Genomic DNA, 14,735 nt, shown 5'->3' on the forward strand with positions numbered 1-14,735 from the left:
GAACAGAATACCATATATATGCATGAAATAGTCAACTAACAACTTAAAAAAAAGGTCTCAGTAACAGGAGTGGGAAATAAAGTTGCGATAATCTCTGAGTAAGTAAAGCAAAAACAAGAAAATAAACAGCAGATATAGAAAATAAGACAAGACTATTACAGAACTAGTCCAGACGTTCTGACAGCCAAACAATAGAATTCTAGAAAGAGGAAAAATGAAAAAATAAAAGGAGAGAGGAAAAGCATCAAAGAATTAATTCACATAAATTTTTCAGAGCTGAAAGACATAGTTGCCTGATCAAAAGAGCCCGTCTAGACCCAGGCACAGTGGGTGAAAATAGACCCACACCAAGCAACATGATCGTGAATTCCAGAAGACCAAGAACAAAGAAAGATCCCACAAGCTTTCAAAGAGGAAAAACAAACAGTCCAGTACAAAGGATAAGGAATAAGACTCTAGACTTCTCTAGACCAACAATGAAAGCAATAAAACAAGGCGATAAAACAGGTATAGAAATGCCAATTAAAGCAAGGATATAATAAAGATATTTTCATTCCTGCACAATTTCCAAAAATTTACCTCACAGGCGCCCTTCCTCAAGGAGATATGGGCAATGATATTTTCAAAAAAAGAAAGAAAGAAAACACAGGACACAGGAAGTAACAGATCCAACACAGGAGAAAAAGAGAGCCTCCAGGCTGAGAGTGAAAAGAGATCCCAAGATCACGGGTGTGCATCAGACAGGGCACAACCGGCAACAGTTGTGTTGACTGCAGTCAACACAAGATGCTTCCTGCTACTGGACCCTTTTCCTAACTCGAAGTGAGAATGCCCAGGTGAGCTGGTCCAGATTCTCATCTGTGCTTGTTTATCTCACAGTGTGCTGATAAAGTGCCTGTTCTCCACTCCCCTCCATGCCCACAAAAGTGTTCTGCTTGGACCTACTTCTGAGAGAAAGAGCAAGGCCATGTTGGCGAGCTTCAAATCAAAAATAAGCAGCAGTCCACTCCTCCAGCTTAGCTGATCATTCATCAACTAGTCCAAAACACAGCCCTGGCAGATGCCACAGGACCTGCCCTCTGACTCCCCCAGAAGGGGCTCCTGTGAATTCTCTGAGGAACCCAACATCAGACTGTGACCCAGAAACGGTTTGGCTTACCTTTTGAGAGCTTTTCTCTAACAGAGGCAGCAACATTACCCTTTCCCTACACAACTAGGCATGGGCTTGCTACTCAGCTTTTCCAAACTATATGTTGTTTAGGGATATGTACAAGAGGCAGAAAAACTATAAAGAGAAGCGAGGGAATAATTAACACAAACGCAGGGGAGAAAGGAGATTTCAGCCAGGGAGGAACACACAAGGGCTTCTAATGTGCCAGTAATATTTATTACTCAATCTTCATAGGTAGATATCATACATAGATTTTGCTTATTTTTAATATATATACATGTATTAGAATACTCTTCTTTATGGTGATGCATTCTATAATAGATATCTTAAATAGTAAGTGAATTTCTATTTAAATCAGTGATATTGTTTTAATATTGTGGAACACTAAAGGAACCAAAGAAATATTCTTAAAATTTTTATGCCTATAAATGTGAAAGTTTACGTGAAATGGGCAAATTGTATGTAATTTACCAAAGCTGATATAAAAAGAAATAGAAAATACAAATAATCCTATAATTTTTTAAGTTGTCATAATTTAAAACCTTCCTATGAAGGAAACTTCAGGCCCAAATATTTTACCAGTAAATTCTACCAAACTTTTATGAAAGAAATAATTCCAGTCTTATACAATCTCTTCCAAAGAATGGAAAAAGAGGGTACTCTGTAACTTCTTTTATGAGACTCCCAAAACTTGACAAGAGCATTACAAGAAAGGGAAATTATAAGCTAATCTCACTCATGAACATAGCCATAAAAAATCATAAACAAAATATTAGCAAATCAAATCTAGCAATGTATATATGTATGTACATATACATATTGTGTGTGTGTATATATGTGTATATATTCATGTGTATATTATATGTGTGTGTGTGTATATATATATATACATATATAAATATATATAATGACCTAGGTAGGATTTTTTTCAGGAATACAAAGTTGTTTTAAAATTCAACAAAAATATAAAATTCAACATATTATCTCAATATAGCAATAAAGTATGTGATAAAATTCAGCATCTTAGCAAATTGAACAAGAGAATTTTCTTAATTTGATAAAGGATTTCTACAGAAAACTTTCAGCAAACATTGTACTTAATGGTGAAATGATAAAAAGAAAACTTTCCTTCTGAGGTTGTACACGAGACAAAAATTCTCATCTTATTTTCACTACTTCTATTCAAGATTAAACCGGAGGTCCTAGCCAGTACATAAGACGAGAAAAATAAACGAAAGGATGGTAAAGAAATCCATAAAACTGACAGTATTCACAGATGATAAAGATTATATACTTAGAAAAAACAAATGATTTTACAGATAAATTATTAGAATCAAGAAAAGGAAAAGTAAGATTACTGGATATAGTACCAATATGCAGATAACAATCATACTTCTATGTACTAGAAACAAATAGAAAATGAATTTCTTAAAAGATACCAATTTAAAATAGCATCAAGAAAACTCAATTACCTAAGAATAAATATAGTAAAAGATATGTAAGACCTCTGCATAGAAAACTGTAAAATATTATTCAAATAAATTTGAATAATAATTTTAAATACCATAGTTATGGATTGGAGGACCCAACATTGTAAAGTTGTCAATTCTCCCCTAAAAGCCAATAATAAGCAAAACAGTCCTGAAGAAGAACAAGATGTAAGAACCTACACTATCAGAGAGTAAGAGTTATTATAAAGTGCAGTAATTAGGGCTTCCCTGGTGGCGCAGTGGTTGAGAGTCCGCCTGCCGATGCAGGGGACACAGGTTCGTGCCCCGGTCCGGGAAGATCCCACATGCCGCGGAGCGGCTAGGCCCGTGAGCCACGGCCGCTGAGCCTGCGCGTCCGGGGCCTGTGCTCCGCCACGGGAGAGGCCACAACAGTGAGAGGCCCGCGTACCGCAAAAAAAAAAAAAAAAAAAAAACCAAAACAGTGCAGTAATTAAGACAGTGTTGCACTGGCTCAAGGATAGACAAATAAAACAATAAAATAGGATAAGAGACCCCAAATAGACCCACACACATATAGAAATTTATATAAAAATCTCACCACAGAGCAGTGGTAAAAGGATGGTCTCTGATAAACCGTGCTGAGTCAATTAGATGTCCACATGGACAAAAATGAATTTTTTTTTTCTGGACAAAAATGAAATTTGACTCCTTTCTCATTTCATGTGAACAAAATGAATCAATTTTAGGTGGCTTTTGATCTGAAAACAAAACAATAAAGCTTCCTGAAAATATAATGGGAGAACAGAAAGCACCAGCTATAAAGGCAGGACTGGTTACCTAACCTGTGGGACCCCTTGTTCAAAAATCACTAAGAAAAGCAACAGCAGAGCATTAAACCAATTGTAGGGCCCTGATGAGCATGGGCCCCAAGTGACTGCACAGATCACATGCCCGTGAAGCTGGCCCTGCAAGAAGCTAAAAGACTAGTAAATTGGACTAAATAAAAACTAAGAATTCTTGTTCATCAAATGACACTCTTTTTTTTTTAAAACTGTTCCATCTCCTTTTATTACAATCCTGTCCTTGTGTTCCAGAATGAATAACTATTTAATACACACACCACTCCTAAAATTGATCTTAACAGCCCCAATTCTTTCTCAGTATATTAAATCAAAAGGAAAAAATCAAAAAAAAGAAAAATCACCTGGTTTAGTACATCCCAGGAACAGCACCTTTACTAAACAACAGGAAACGAAACATGCCAGAAGTCTGACCAAACACACAAAGCCGCAGGTGAGATGCCTGATAGGAAAGGATGACTCCCAATGGAATGTTCATAGATGCCCTCTAGATGACACTCTTAAGAGAGTGAAAATGCAAGCCAAAAAAGTGGGAGAAGGTATTTGCATCACATGTATCTGACAAAGACTCATATTCAGAATACATAAAGAATTCCTACAAATCTATAAGAAAAAGGAGACAATCCTTTTCTTAGGAGACAATTAGTCAGTAAACACATGAAGAGGTGCTGAACCATGTTAGTAATCAGCAAAATGAAAATGAAAATCACGCAGCCACTAAAACACTCACTAGAAGAGTTAAAATTTAAAGGACAACACAAACACCAATTGTTGGCCACTCCAAATCTGCCTTTTCCAGTTGGTTTTTTTTTCCCCATGGCACTTATCACCTTAACCCCTTCTTACATACATTTAAAAAAGGGTTGAGTCTTAGTAAGCACGTGACCCAACTAGGTCAAGGAAAGTAAATTATGGGACTTTCTGGAGCTACGGAAAAAGATGTTCTTTCTGGTACGTTTGCTGATTCGGAGCTGCTGTTGGCCATTTTGGTGTTGTCCAATACAGAGGAAAGCACAGCTAAGAGATGAAGTCATATTCTTAAAGATACTCTCTGAGCACCTGTATTTACCTGATTTAGCTACACCTGAAGGCACATCCTTGGACTTTTAATTATGTAAGCCCATCAACTTCCTTTATTGCTTAAATCAGTTTGAGTTGTGTTTCTGTACTCACAACTGAAAGGAGATTCGTCACTATTACAATGTGGTGACAAAATAAAATGGTAGACTGAAAAGTAGTGCATTAATCATTCAAAATTATGTTTATGATAATTTATGCCAATGGCACCAGCTTATAATATGTTACATGAAAAAGGCAGGATACAGAAATATTATACAGTACACCGACTTTGGAAAAACTTCATATTAAAAAACCACTTGAATAAAAATTCAAAAACATTAAGAGACTGTCTTTAGAAAATGGTTTTTCCTCTTCTTTTTACACTTCTGTATTTTCCAAAGTTTCCTTACTACTATATTTTAACATTTTTTGTTGAGATATTATTCACATACCATAAAATTCACCCTTTTAAACTGTACAATTTAGTGACTTTTAGTACATTCACAGAATTGTGCACATCACCACTATCTGACAGCACAACATTTTCATCACCCCAGCAAGAAACCCATGCCGTTAGCAGTCATTTCCTATTCTCCCTACCCGCAAGCCCTGGCAATGACTAATTTACTTTCTGTTTCTATGGATTTGTCTATTCTGAACATTTCAAATAGAATCATACAGTATGTGGACTTTTGTGCTTAGCATCATGTTTTCAAGGGTCATCCATGTTGTAACATGAATTAGTAACTTCATTCCTGTTTATGGCTGAATAATATTCCATCATATGGATGTATCACATTTGTTTATCCATTCATCCATTGACAGACATTCAGGTTGTTACCATTTTTTGGCTGTTATAAAAAAAAAACTGCTATGAACATTCATGTACCCATTTTTGTGGGGATATACATCTCCAATTCTCTTGGGTAAATACCTAGGAGTAGATGGCTGGTTAGGTGCATTACTTTTTATAATTTTTTAAAAAACAATGAGAATTGTTTCTTAGTGGAAAATGTTGAATGCCAGTGATACCAAACTCAGCATCACACAAATTCCTTCTTCTGCCGCGGAGGACAAGGTACTACTGTAGAGAAGAGACCCAAAGAAAAAGAAGAACAAAGGCCACTCACTGTTTGACAAAAGTATCAGTCTCTTCCAGGCATTTATGATAGCAAGATTTAATTACATTATCAGGATGCCAGGGTGAACACATTAATAAAATGAGTCTATAAGCTGCCTAAAATTCCTGTACTTAGAGACCAGACTAAAATAAAGATAATACTTCCATTTACATTCACGTTTTTTTCATGCTTTTCTCTTTTCACAGTTTTCCAATCACCACTAGATTGGAATCATCTAGATCAATCACTTGATCTACAACACCTTTCACAAACTCAACCAGCAGAACAAACATTTAATACACCAATGCAGAAAACTGTAGAACTAGGCAACGCTGATCATTAAGATGGCCTCCCTTCTGTTTTCAGGAAAAATAGTTACACCACGGGATAAGCAAACTACTTAAAAATCTTATCATCAGAATCAAACTCCCGGCCAAATATCCACCTTATTCTTCCCATCATCTTAATGCCTTTGGGTAGATTTTCCTGCACACCACACTACATTTGTTCCATAATCCAGATGGCCAAGAAAAGATATTTACTTCACGTGCCAACTGAGCTAAAGCAGTATATTCTAATAAACCTGAAACTCTGTATTACAGCCTTCGTATGTTACAAATTTCTTATTGCTCCAACAGTAATCCAGTATTAGAGAAGTATCAATCTAATTGCTAAGAAAAAGCAGACCCCTCTTATGTTTACGGTCTAAAGAGTGAAGTTTTGAGATACCTATCTTCAAATTCCTTCTCAACCACTAGGCAAATTACCTCAACTTTCTGAATCTCAATTTCCCAATAAAATGTGCCTAAAGACAATATACTTTGGGAATTGCTATGAGAGATAAAACCAACACTTTCGCATAAAGCACATACTTAGTGAAGAGTAGCTGCTGATACTATTCTTATTATTCATTTGAAGATTAATATTGAAGTGGTTATACTATGGTTACCCTTAGATAAACGGTAAAATTTACGGGAAAAATCTGCTGTGCTATAAGGCAAATATTGATCCTGCTCTTATTCTCACCCGTTTGAAAATAAAGGGATTCTGCCGTAAGGCTTGGTGTAGAAAATCAAAAAGTCTAAGCAGTTACATCACCTGTGTTAGAAATAGAAATGATCTAGTCATTTTGGTTCACACTTTCTGAATCATCATCCACTTGTGATTCTTATTTCGAAATTAATATATCCCCTTCGGGGTATCAACAGGAAATAATCCATTTTAATAAAAGATTAAAATTGTTTAATTCTATAATATGACCCTGTTTTTGTAAACCTAACAACAATAAAAATATTTCATGTATATGTAAAAAAAATTGTTTAATTCTACAGCGTGTTATAAAAGGGAAAAAGTCACTTATAGAAAGAATCATAAGCACTGAATCCACATGGAGGGGAAAACAGGGGTTATCTGACTTTTGCACATTAAATGCAAACAATTCAACACGTATGCTGTATTGCAATGCATCACTGACAGTCACTACTAAACTGAAAGTTCAGTGACTAATCTAATTAAACATATTTGTTATTAGTTGACTGAGGAAAGAGGACAAATGGGTAAGTACTGGAATCAGGCATTTAGTCACTAAACATCTAACCTCTGGGGCTTCTCTGGTGGTGCAGTGGTTAAGAATCCGCCTGCCAATGCAGGGGACACGGGTTCGAGACCTGGTCCGGGAAGGTCTCACATGCCGTGGAGCAACTAAGCCCGTGCCACAACTACTGAGCCTGCGTGCTAGAGCCCGCGAGCCACAACTACTGAGCCCATGTGCCACAACTGCTGAAGCCCACGTGCCTAGAGCCCGTGCTCTGCAACAAGAGAAGCCACGAAAATGAGAAGCCCGTGCACCGCATCGAAGAGTAGCCCCAGCTCGCCACAACTACAGAAAGCCCACGCGCAACAACGAAGACCCAATGCAGCCAAAAATTAATTAATTTTTTTTAAAATCTAACCTCTGGAGTTCTCAAATGGATAAATAACCATTTAGTCAAATTTCTAACAATGTCTACATCATAATACTTTATCACATGATGAGAATGATAATTCTAATACACTGTTATTTCTTAATTCAACAAAAAATTCTGTTCCATTTAATAGAGTCTTATTACCCAGGTGAAAACTGAAATCCAAGGAAAGGAGCCATTAACCCCCATATTCTCTGACATGCAAAACTCTGGACTTAAAGAGACAAAAATCTAAAATACATAGGAATGCTGCACCCACAAATCCACAAATTAAATTGGGGGCGTGTGGACACATTTTTCTAAAAAGACATAAAAGCCAGTCCTTTCATCAGTCAAGCAAAGTGAAACTCTAAACGATTATCAGTCTCTGGTACTTACCAGCCTGTGATCCTGTGCTAGCCTGACATTCCTCTCTGTCTCCTGACACTGGCTCCAACGCCCCCCCTTATACTTTCCCACACATCCAAATCCATGCATTTACCACTTTGTGCTTTTAACTTCTGGTACAAACAATAATAATGGGAAGATGAAAACACAGTTGAGAAGAGAAAAATCAAAACATTTCAAAATAAAAAGGGAAAATAATACCATTTTTACTGGACGCTAGTGAAATCAACCAGAATCCATGGAAAAATATCAAATACTTATAACACACGACAACTTTTTGTATACATACACATATATAGATATACATGTACTATATGCTATACACGTATATCTATATATGTACACGTATATCTATATATCTCTACCCTCCTTCTCTACCTATTTCAGACAAGTGTCTGGCTCTGCAGAAAACCCTATTCAAAACCAGTCTACTCAATTATATTCCTGCTTCTTGTATGGACTATTACATCATTATAACAATAAGAAGTATTCCGTTTAATACACATTAGGTTGAAACCTTCCTCAGTAAACAGCATAATAATAATTTGGGGATAACAGTGATATAATAAAAGGAGAGGAAGCAAACAGTATTTTCTTTTAATAACAAACGTAAGAATGGAATTTAAGTCATTAATTTTATTATCTGAAGCTAATCAAGCCCTAAAAATTGTTTTATGAAAACAGACACATCTTCATTTGGAATTAAAAAAAAAAAACTCTAGTAAGTGTCACTTTACATACAAAATGTGACAGGGTAAAGGAAAAAGAAAAGGCAACTTTCACATGCACCTAAAAAGCTGCCACGGGCATTCTGTCAAAACACATTATCGTGCCTCTGTTTACCATACCTGTTCTGCCACGCTGCATGTTAATAAAAAATAAAAAACAAAAATAGGGAAACATTAGCAGAATAAAACATAAAACTCTTGCATGGAGAATTAAAAAATCAATTCACAAGCTTTTATATCCAGTATCTAACATGGATTAGTAAGTTAATATTTTGTTTTTAACTCAGTTAATAAACCATGCATCTCTTACTTATGAATGGATTACCCACGAGACAGGTTTAATTTGTTAAACTATGTTGTCCTTTTCGGATTTCAGAGCAAGTTGTAAGATCCTGTTCCAAGAGTCTCCTTCTTTTAAATCAATTGTTTAATTCACTTATTAGAGCAACACAGCATAAGAAAGTAGAGACATGCCTTTTAGGTTGTGTCTCTTTGCTGCTGTTTTAAAAGTAAAGATTTTAGTCATTATGTAGCATCAGGCAAAAATAACCATTGTCAAAGTGAAGTGCTACCTCAAATCTATAATAATAAAACTAACTACATTGTAACATCAGACATGTAATATACATTTTAACTGAAAAATACAGGAAGCTGTCTGAGTTGTTCATCGTTCTTAGTTCTGAAGGTATAGACTTCCATTTAAAACTTCTCAATACATATATTCAAAAGCATAATGACTACTGACGTGGCTTCACTAACATTCCGGTCCCACGTGGCAAAAGGGCTTACCCCAATCCAGCACTTACTTCTCTTCTGAGACACAGCCTGCAAGCACGCCGTCACAACATCGCAGTTCCTCTGTACTTTGTGCACAAGCCTATCTTTCTGCTTCAGCTGCCGAAGTAATTTCGCCGACTGAATGCCAATCCTGTACTTTAGCTCTCGAAGGATCATCTTCAGTTCATTTGTGTCTATCAGTAAAGAAAAAGGAAAATAGAACAATAAATACCCTGAGAGGAATACAAATTCCAATGTGATACCAATCATGAGAAAAATCTCTGGAACATCCATTTAAACCAAGTAATCCTGGATTCTCAGCCAGGATTACATGTAAACATTCAGCTGAAAGATTCTGATGAAATAAGTCACTCATCTGTTAATATTTCTTGCCCTGTCCATGCAAAGACTGTAAGATAATTTTATTCTTGAGGCTACTTGTAACATGTAAGCAAAGACTCTTATGATATCCAGCTCTGGTTTCAAATTTGTTTCATTGCCTTAAAATTGGCTTTTTTTTTTTTTTTTTTTTCAGTACGTGGGCCTCTCACTGTTGTGGCCTCTCCCTTCGCGGAACACAGGCTCCGGACGCGCAGGCTCAGCGGCCATGGCTCACAGGCCCAGCCGCTCCGCGGCATGTGGGATCTTACCAGACCGGGGAACGAACCCGTGTCCCCTGCATCGGCAGGCGGACTCTCAACCACTGCGCCACCAGGGAAGCCCGGCATGTATTTTTTTCTATCATTAAAGTGCTCAGACGGTAAGCTTACAGAAAAAGAATCTTTAGTCTGTTAAATCAATGATAAATCTAACAGCTGATAACAAATGTTTTTTAAAAGCACTCACTTTTGTAAATGATCAAAGTAATATTACCACATTTTCTAATATAGATAAATGTAGTGATAATGGTTTTGTTTTAAATATACAGCCTTCCCATAGCTTGACATTGAGTACAACATTTCATTTTCAAATATGGTAGAAAATATGTCCTTCAAACAGATAAGTAAAAGACAGTTCGCATCTATAAAACTAATATTCTCAACAGCAGTTTTTCTACAAATGAAAAAAGACTTGGGAATCAGAAGTGACCACAACATCTATATGAATAATCATTACAATTGGGGAGTTTCGTTTGTCATACTGCATATTAGTATGACTAATGTCGCACTTCATTAGTCACCATACTGTGACCTGTCAGGCAGGCAAAGCCTTCCACTTGGCGTGGCACAGGCTAGGCCCTCATTAGGGGTCCTGTGTGGGGTTTGGATCTACTCATTTTGAAAGGGATTTGGAGAAACTAGAGAGGATCAGAAGAGAACAAAAGAAGTGTGCAAAAGTAAGAAAAACATTCCAGAGATCACAGGAAGTGAACTGTCGGGGTCTGTGTCAGAGAAGTGGGTGAGGGTTGCTTTAACAGCCGTCATACTGGATTGACCTCATTATGGAAAATGCATTTGACCTTGAGTTAAAAAGAATTGCCTTTGGATCAATCCACTTATCTGTGTGATCTCAGGCAAGGCAGTGCTCCAAGTCTCAAATTCTACAAGATTATTCTGAAAAACAGATGTGAATAGCCTTTATAAACATTAATATAAAGAGCACTAAAGTAAGAATAAGTAATTACTGTTAGGAAGAAAAAAACAGTCAGCTATTTCTCTCACCTTGAGTTCAAATGTGGTGAGATATAATGAGAAGTAAGAACACACTTAGGTTAATTGAAAACAGTTGGGTTCTGAGGATGATTAAACGTGGAATCGAGCAACAAGAAGACACCAGAGACCCTTCAATCCCAGATTCCTTCAAATAGAGCAAATTCGAATGTTTAAAGTTTTTCCCTCTATTAACAGAAACAAAAGGGACAGGGATATCATCATCTTATATTCAAATTACACTTTCCTTCCACAAAAGAGTCATTTTCGGTGACTCTTCAGATACCTAGAGCTCTATGATTTTCTGAATGATATGTACTGTCCAATGTAGGAAAAATCTTCAGAGTTGAACTTGAAAATGTCTTTTACAGCAACATGTGCTGGTATATAAATATCTGGAAGACAGAAATAAGGTCTGCTTTATCTTTATTATGTCCCACAGCATCAGCCATAGCTCCTAACACAGTGTTCAATAAATGAGGAAAAATGAGATCATCAACTGACAAACTGAACAATTTCCTCTTTAAGGAATTCCAGTGTATATAATAATAAAAACAATATCTAACATTTATTGAGCACTTCACACCCATTAACTTACATAATTCTCACTACAGCCCTATGAAGTAGTAGCATTTTCTTTTACTGAAGTATAGCTGATTTACAATATTGTATTGTAATTGTAATATTGTATTGTATTGTAATACAATATTGTATTAGTTTCAGGTATACAGCAAAGTGGTTCAGTTATATATATTTTTAGATTCTTTTCCATTATAGGTTATTACAAGATACTGAATATAGTTCCCTGTGCTATAGAGTAAATCCTTGCTGTTTATCTATTTTATATATAGTAGTGCCTATCTGTTAATCCCATACTCTTCATTTATCCCTCCCCACCCCCTTTCCCCTTTGGTAACCATCAGTTTGTTTTCTGTGTGTCTGTTACTCTTTTGTAAATAAATTTATTTGTATTATTTTTTTAGATTCCACATATAAGTGACATAATATTTTTTTTCCTCTGCCTGACTATGAAGTAGTAGTATTATTATCCCTATTTGTAGGTGAGGAAAATGAGACTCAGAGAGGTTAAAGAGCTTGCCCAAGGTCACACAATTAGTAAGGAACAGTGGCAGGATATTAACTCAAGCTAACTCCAAAGTTCACGCCCTTAATGACAACAGTGAAAAGAGTGCCTAGATTTCCTGAGAAACCATTTTGGTGCCTCACATAAATAAACAACCCACACATGCTGAATATCTAAATAGGTGCTACAACAAAATCCGTATCAGAGGGAAGAGCAAATTAATACACAGGTTATCTACATTATAGAGTCTTAACTACATATTATGTTAGGAGGGATATTTTTTTGACCCTGAAAACAATCAAATAACCTAATAAGCTGTAAAATTATTTAAGTAGACAGCTGTTTCCATTACCTGATTCCTTATTCTTAGTACTCTAATGATGTTTATCGATGAAGGAAAAGGGATATATGTGTGTGTTTGCGTGTGTAGGACTATCATAATATGGCATCATGTACATTCTAATAGGGTCGACTACAAGGAAAGAAGAGATCAGCAGATAGCTAACCATGCAGAAAGACTGAGACTTGGGCAAAACTGACTCTTACAGGTCTTATGAATGATTAGTAGAGTGGTCGCTTATTTGAAATCTGTATTTCCAAAGCTGTACTGTGACGTCTTCCCTAAACTTTAGCTTGCCAAATTTCCTCTTCCAAAAGGAAATCACTAATCCACAAAATTCTCTCCGTAATGAAAAGTAAATAACCCTGTAAAAAACAGAAAGCCAAATCATAAGTCTTCAAAATTGATTCTGAAAGAACTATTACCCTGCAGAACTCTTGGCATAAACACCCTGAGAACAGCCAAATAATTGTATAAAATTAAACAGCACAACTCCAGCTAAAGTCCCAGGCGGGGCGTGGGGGGGGGGGGTGGAAGCCATTTGTAACAATCAGCTGGGGAAAAAGTCCTCACCAGGAAGCCAAAAGAGGAAGCTGAAAGCTGTTTACACAGATTTCAGAAAGCAGGGAAATTTATTCCTTTTCTAGTTAGGTTCCACCCCACCCCCACCCCACCCCATCCCCGCACCAGCTGGACTGACTTTACAAATAGGAGACAGGAGACCCATCCATAGTAGTCTTGTTCCTCCCTTTCCTGGTAATTTACCACAAGGACATTAACTCAAGAAACGTTATGGTGGCTTAGCATGTTTTTCCACACCTGACTTCATTTTGTAAATTGAGGTCTTGATATATCTATACAAAAAGACAACTGTAATAACTGTGTCAGTGCCTGAAAGGAAATCTATTATGAACAGCTGAGGAAAAAAAATCTCAATTAGGACAGAGCATCAGAGTCTGATAACAAAAAAAACCAAATTAGCCTCTCCCCCCAAAGCCAAGGCCCTTTTGGGATCGACCTCTCCAACTGAAGGTACTGGTAGTTAAATGCTGTGATAATGACAACGCCCTAGGGCCCTCCACCCAAGGGGGAAAAATAATCCACCTAGTGAGCTTCTTGCAACCAGACGTTCTGCGAAATGGATTTCACACGTTCTGCTTAGAAACTGCATTACTGAATTATTCTGCCTCACTAGTTAAACACTCTCCCAGTGGTGTGGCCAAGGAAGATGGATGTAAAATAAAATTTTTAAAAAGTGGATTTTGTTTTTTTTTTAAACCAGCCCCAAGAGTCGCCTCTATTCTCCCAGGGCCCTCTAGATAACTTCAGATAGACAAATCGGAAACTCCAAAACTGTCTTAACAGCTGTTCTGGTGAAATTAGAACCTGGACTGCCTCTCCCCTTGGGCCTCCACAAACACAAGGAGGATGGGGGACGGGGGGAGGGGGGAGGCCCGTTGGTACCATTCCGATAACTGATGTTTCACTCGACAACTCGAGAAGGGATGGGGGTACAATAAGAACTCAGTCATGAATCCGTGACACTGTGGCCAGCCGTGCCAGGTCAAAAGAGACGTCCCAAACTTAACATTTGGGCGCACGGCCCATCAGCACAGGTGCGCGCTGGTGAGCCGGAGAGCGCGGACTGTCCCAGCGGGGGCGCGGCTCCGGGAAGCTCCCGGGAACCCCCTCCCCCGGTCCTCACCTTTCTGCCACAGGTACTGCATCTGGTGCCGCTGACTCGGCCGCTCCTGCAGCTCCTGTAGCACACGGGAGTCGCCGGCGCCGCCGCGGCCGCCCACGAACACGTCGGAGCCCGAGGCCTCCGTGGAGCTGTCGAGGCTGTCTCGGCGCCGCTGGCGGCCCCAGGGCCCGCGGCCCCCGCCGGCCGCCTCCTCCTCCTCCGTGCAGCTGTACAGCTCGGTGAGCAACCCGCTCACCAGGGACGCCGTGCAGCTGCCCCGGGGCTCGCCGGGCTCTGGGTCCTCCTCGCCTTCCCAGGAGTCCCTGGAGCCCCGCGCTCGCTCCGCCGGGGGCGCCCCTCGCAGGTTTACAACCAGGGGCGCTCTGGGGCCCGCGTCCTCCAGCCTCACCTCAGGCTGCGGGAGCCCCGTCCGGCCCCCGCCGGCGGGCAGGACCTCCAT

The 14,735-nt window shown here is 38.4% G+C and overlaps 1 protein-coding gene across 1 annotated transcript in view; it reads right to left on the reverse strand.

Annotated features, from left to right (window-relative positions):
- TBC1D30 (TBC1 domain family member 30) overlaps nucleotides 1-14,735 on the reverse strand; it is an 87,131-nt gene extending 72,396 nt beyond the window's left edge. Inside the window, exons 1-2 of the mRNA XM_030866390.2 lie at nucleotides 14,297-14,735; nucleotides 9,548-9,712 (exon numbers count right to left, since the gene is read on the reverse strand). Coding sequence (XP_030722250.1) covers nucleotides 9,548-9,712; nucleotides 14,297-14,735 — 604 coding nt within the window. The remainder of the gene's footprint in view (nucleotides 1-9,547; nucleotides 9,713-14,296) is intronic.

This window comes from Globicephala melas, chromosome 10 (genome assembly GCF_963455315.2).
Source record: "Globicephala melas chromosome 10, mGloMel1.2, whole genome shotgun sequence".
Lineage (NCBI taxonomy): Eukaryota > Metazoa > Chordata > Mammalia > Artiodactyla > Delphinidae > Globicephala > Globicephala melas.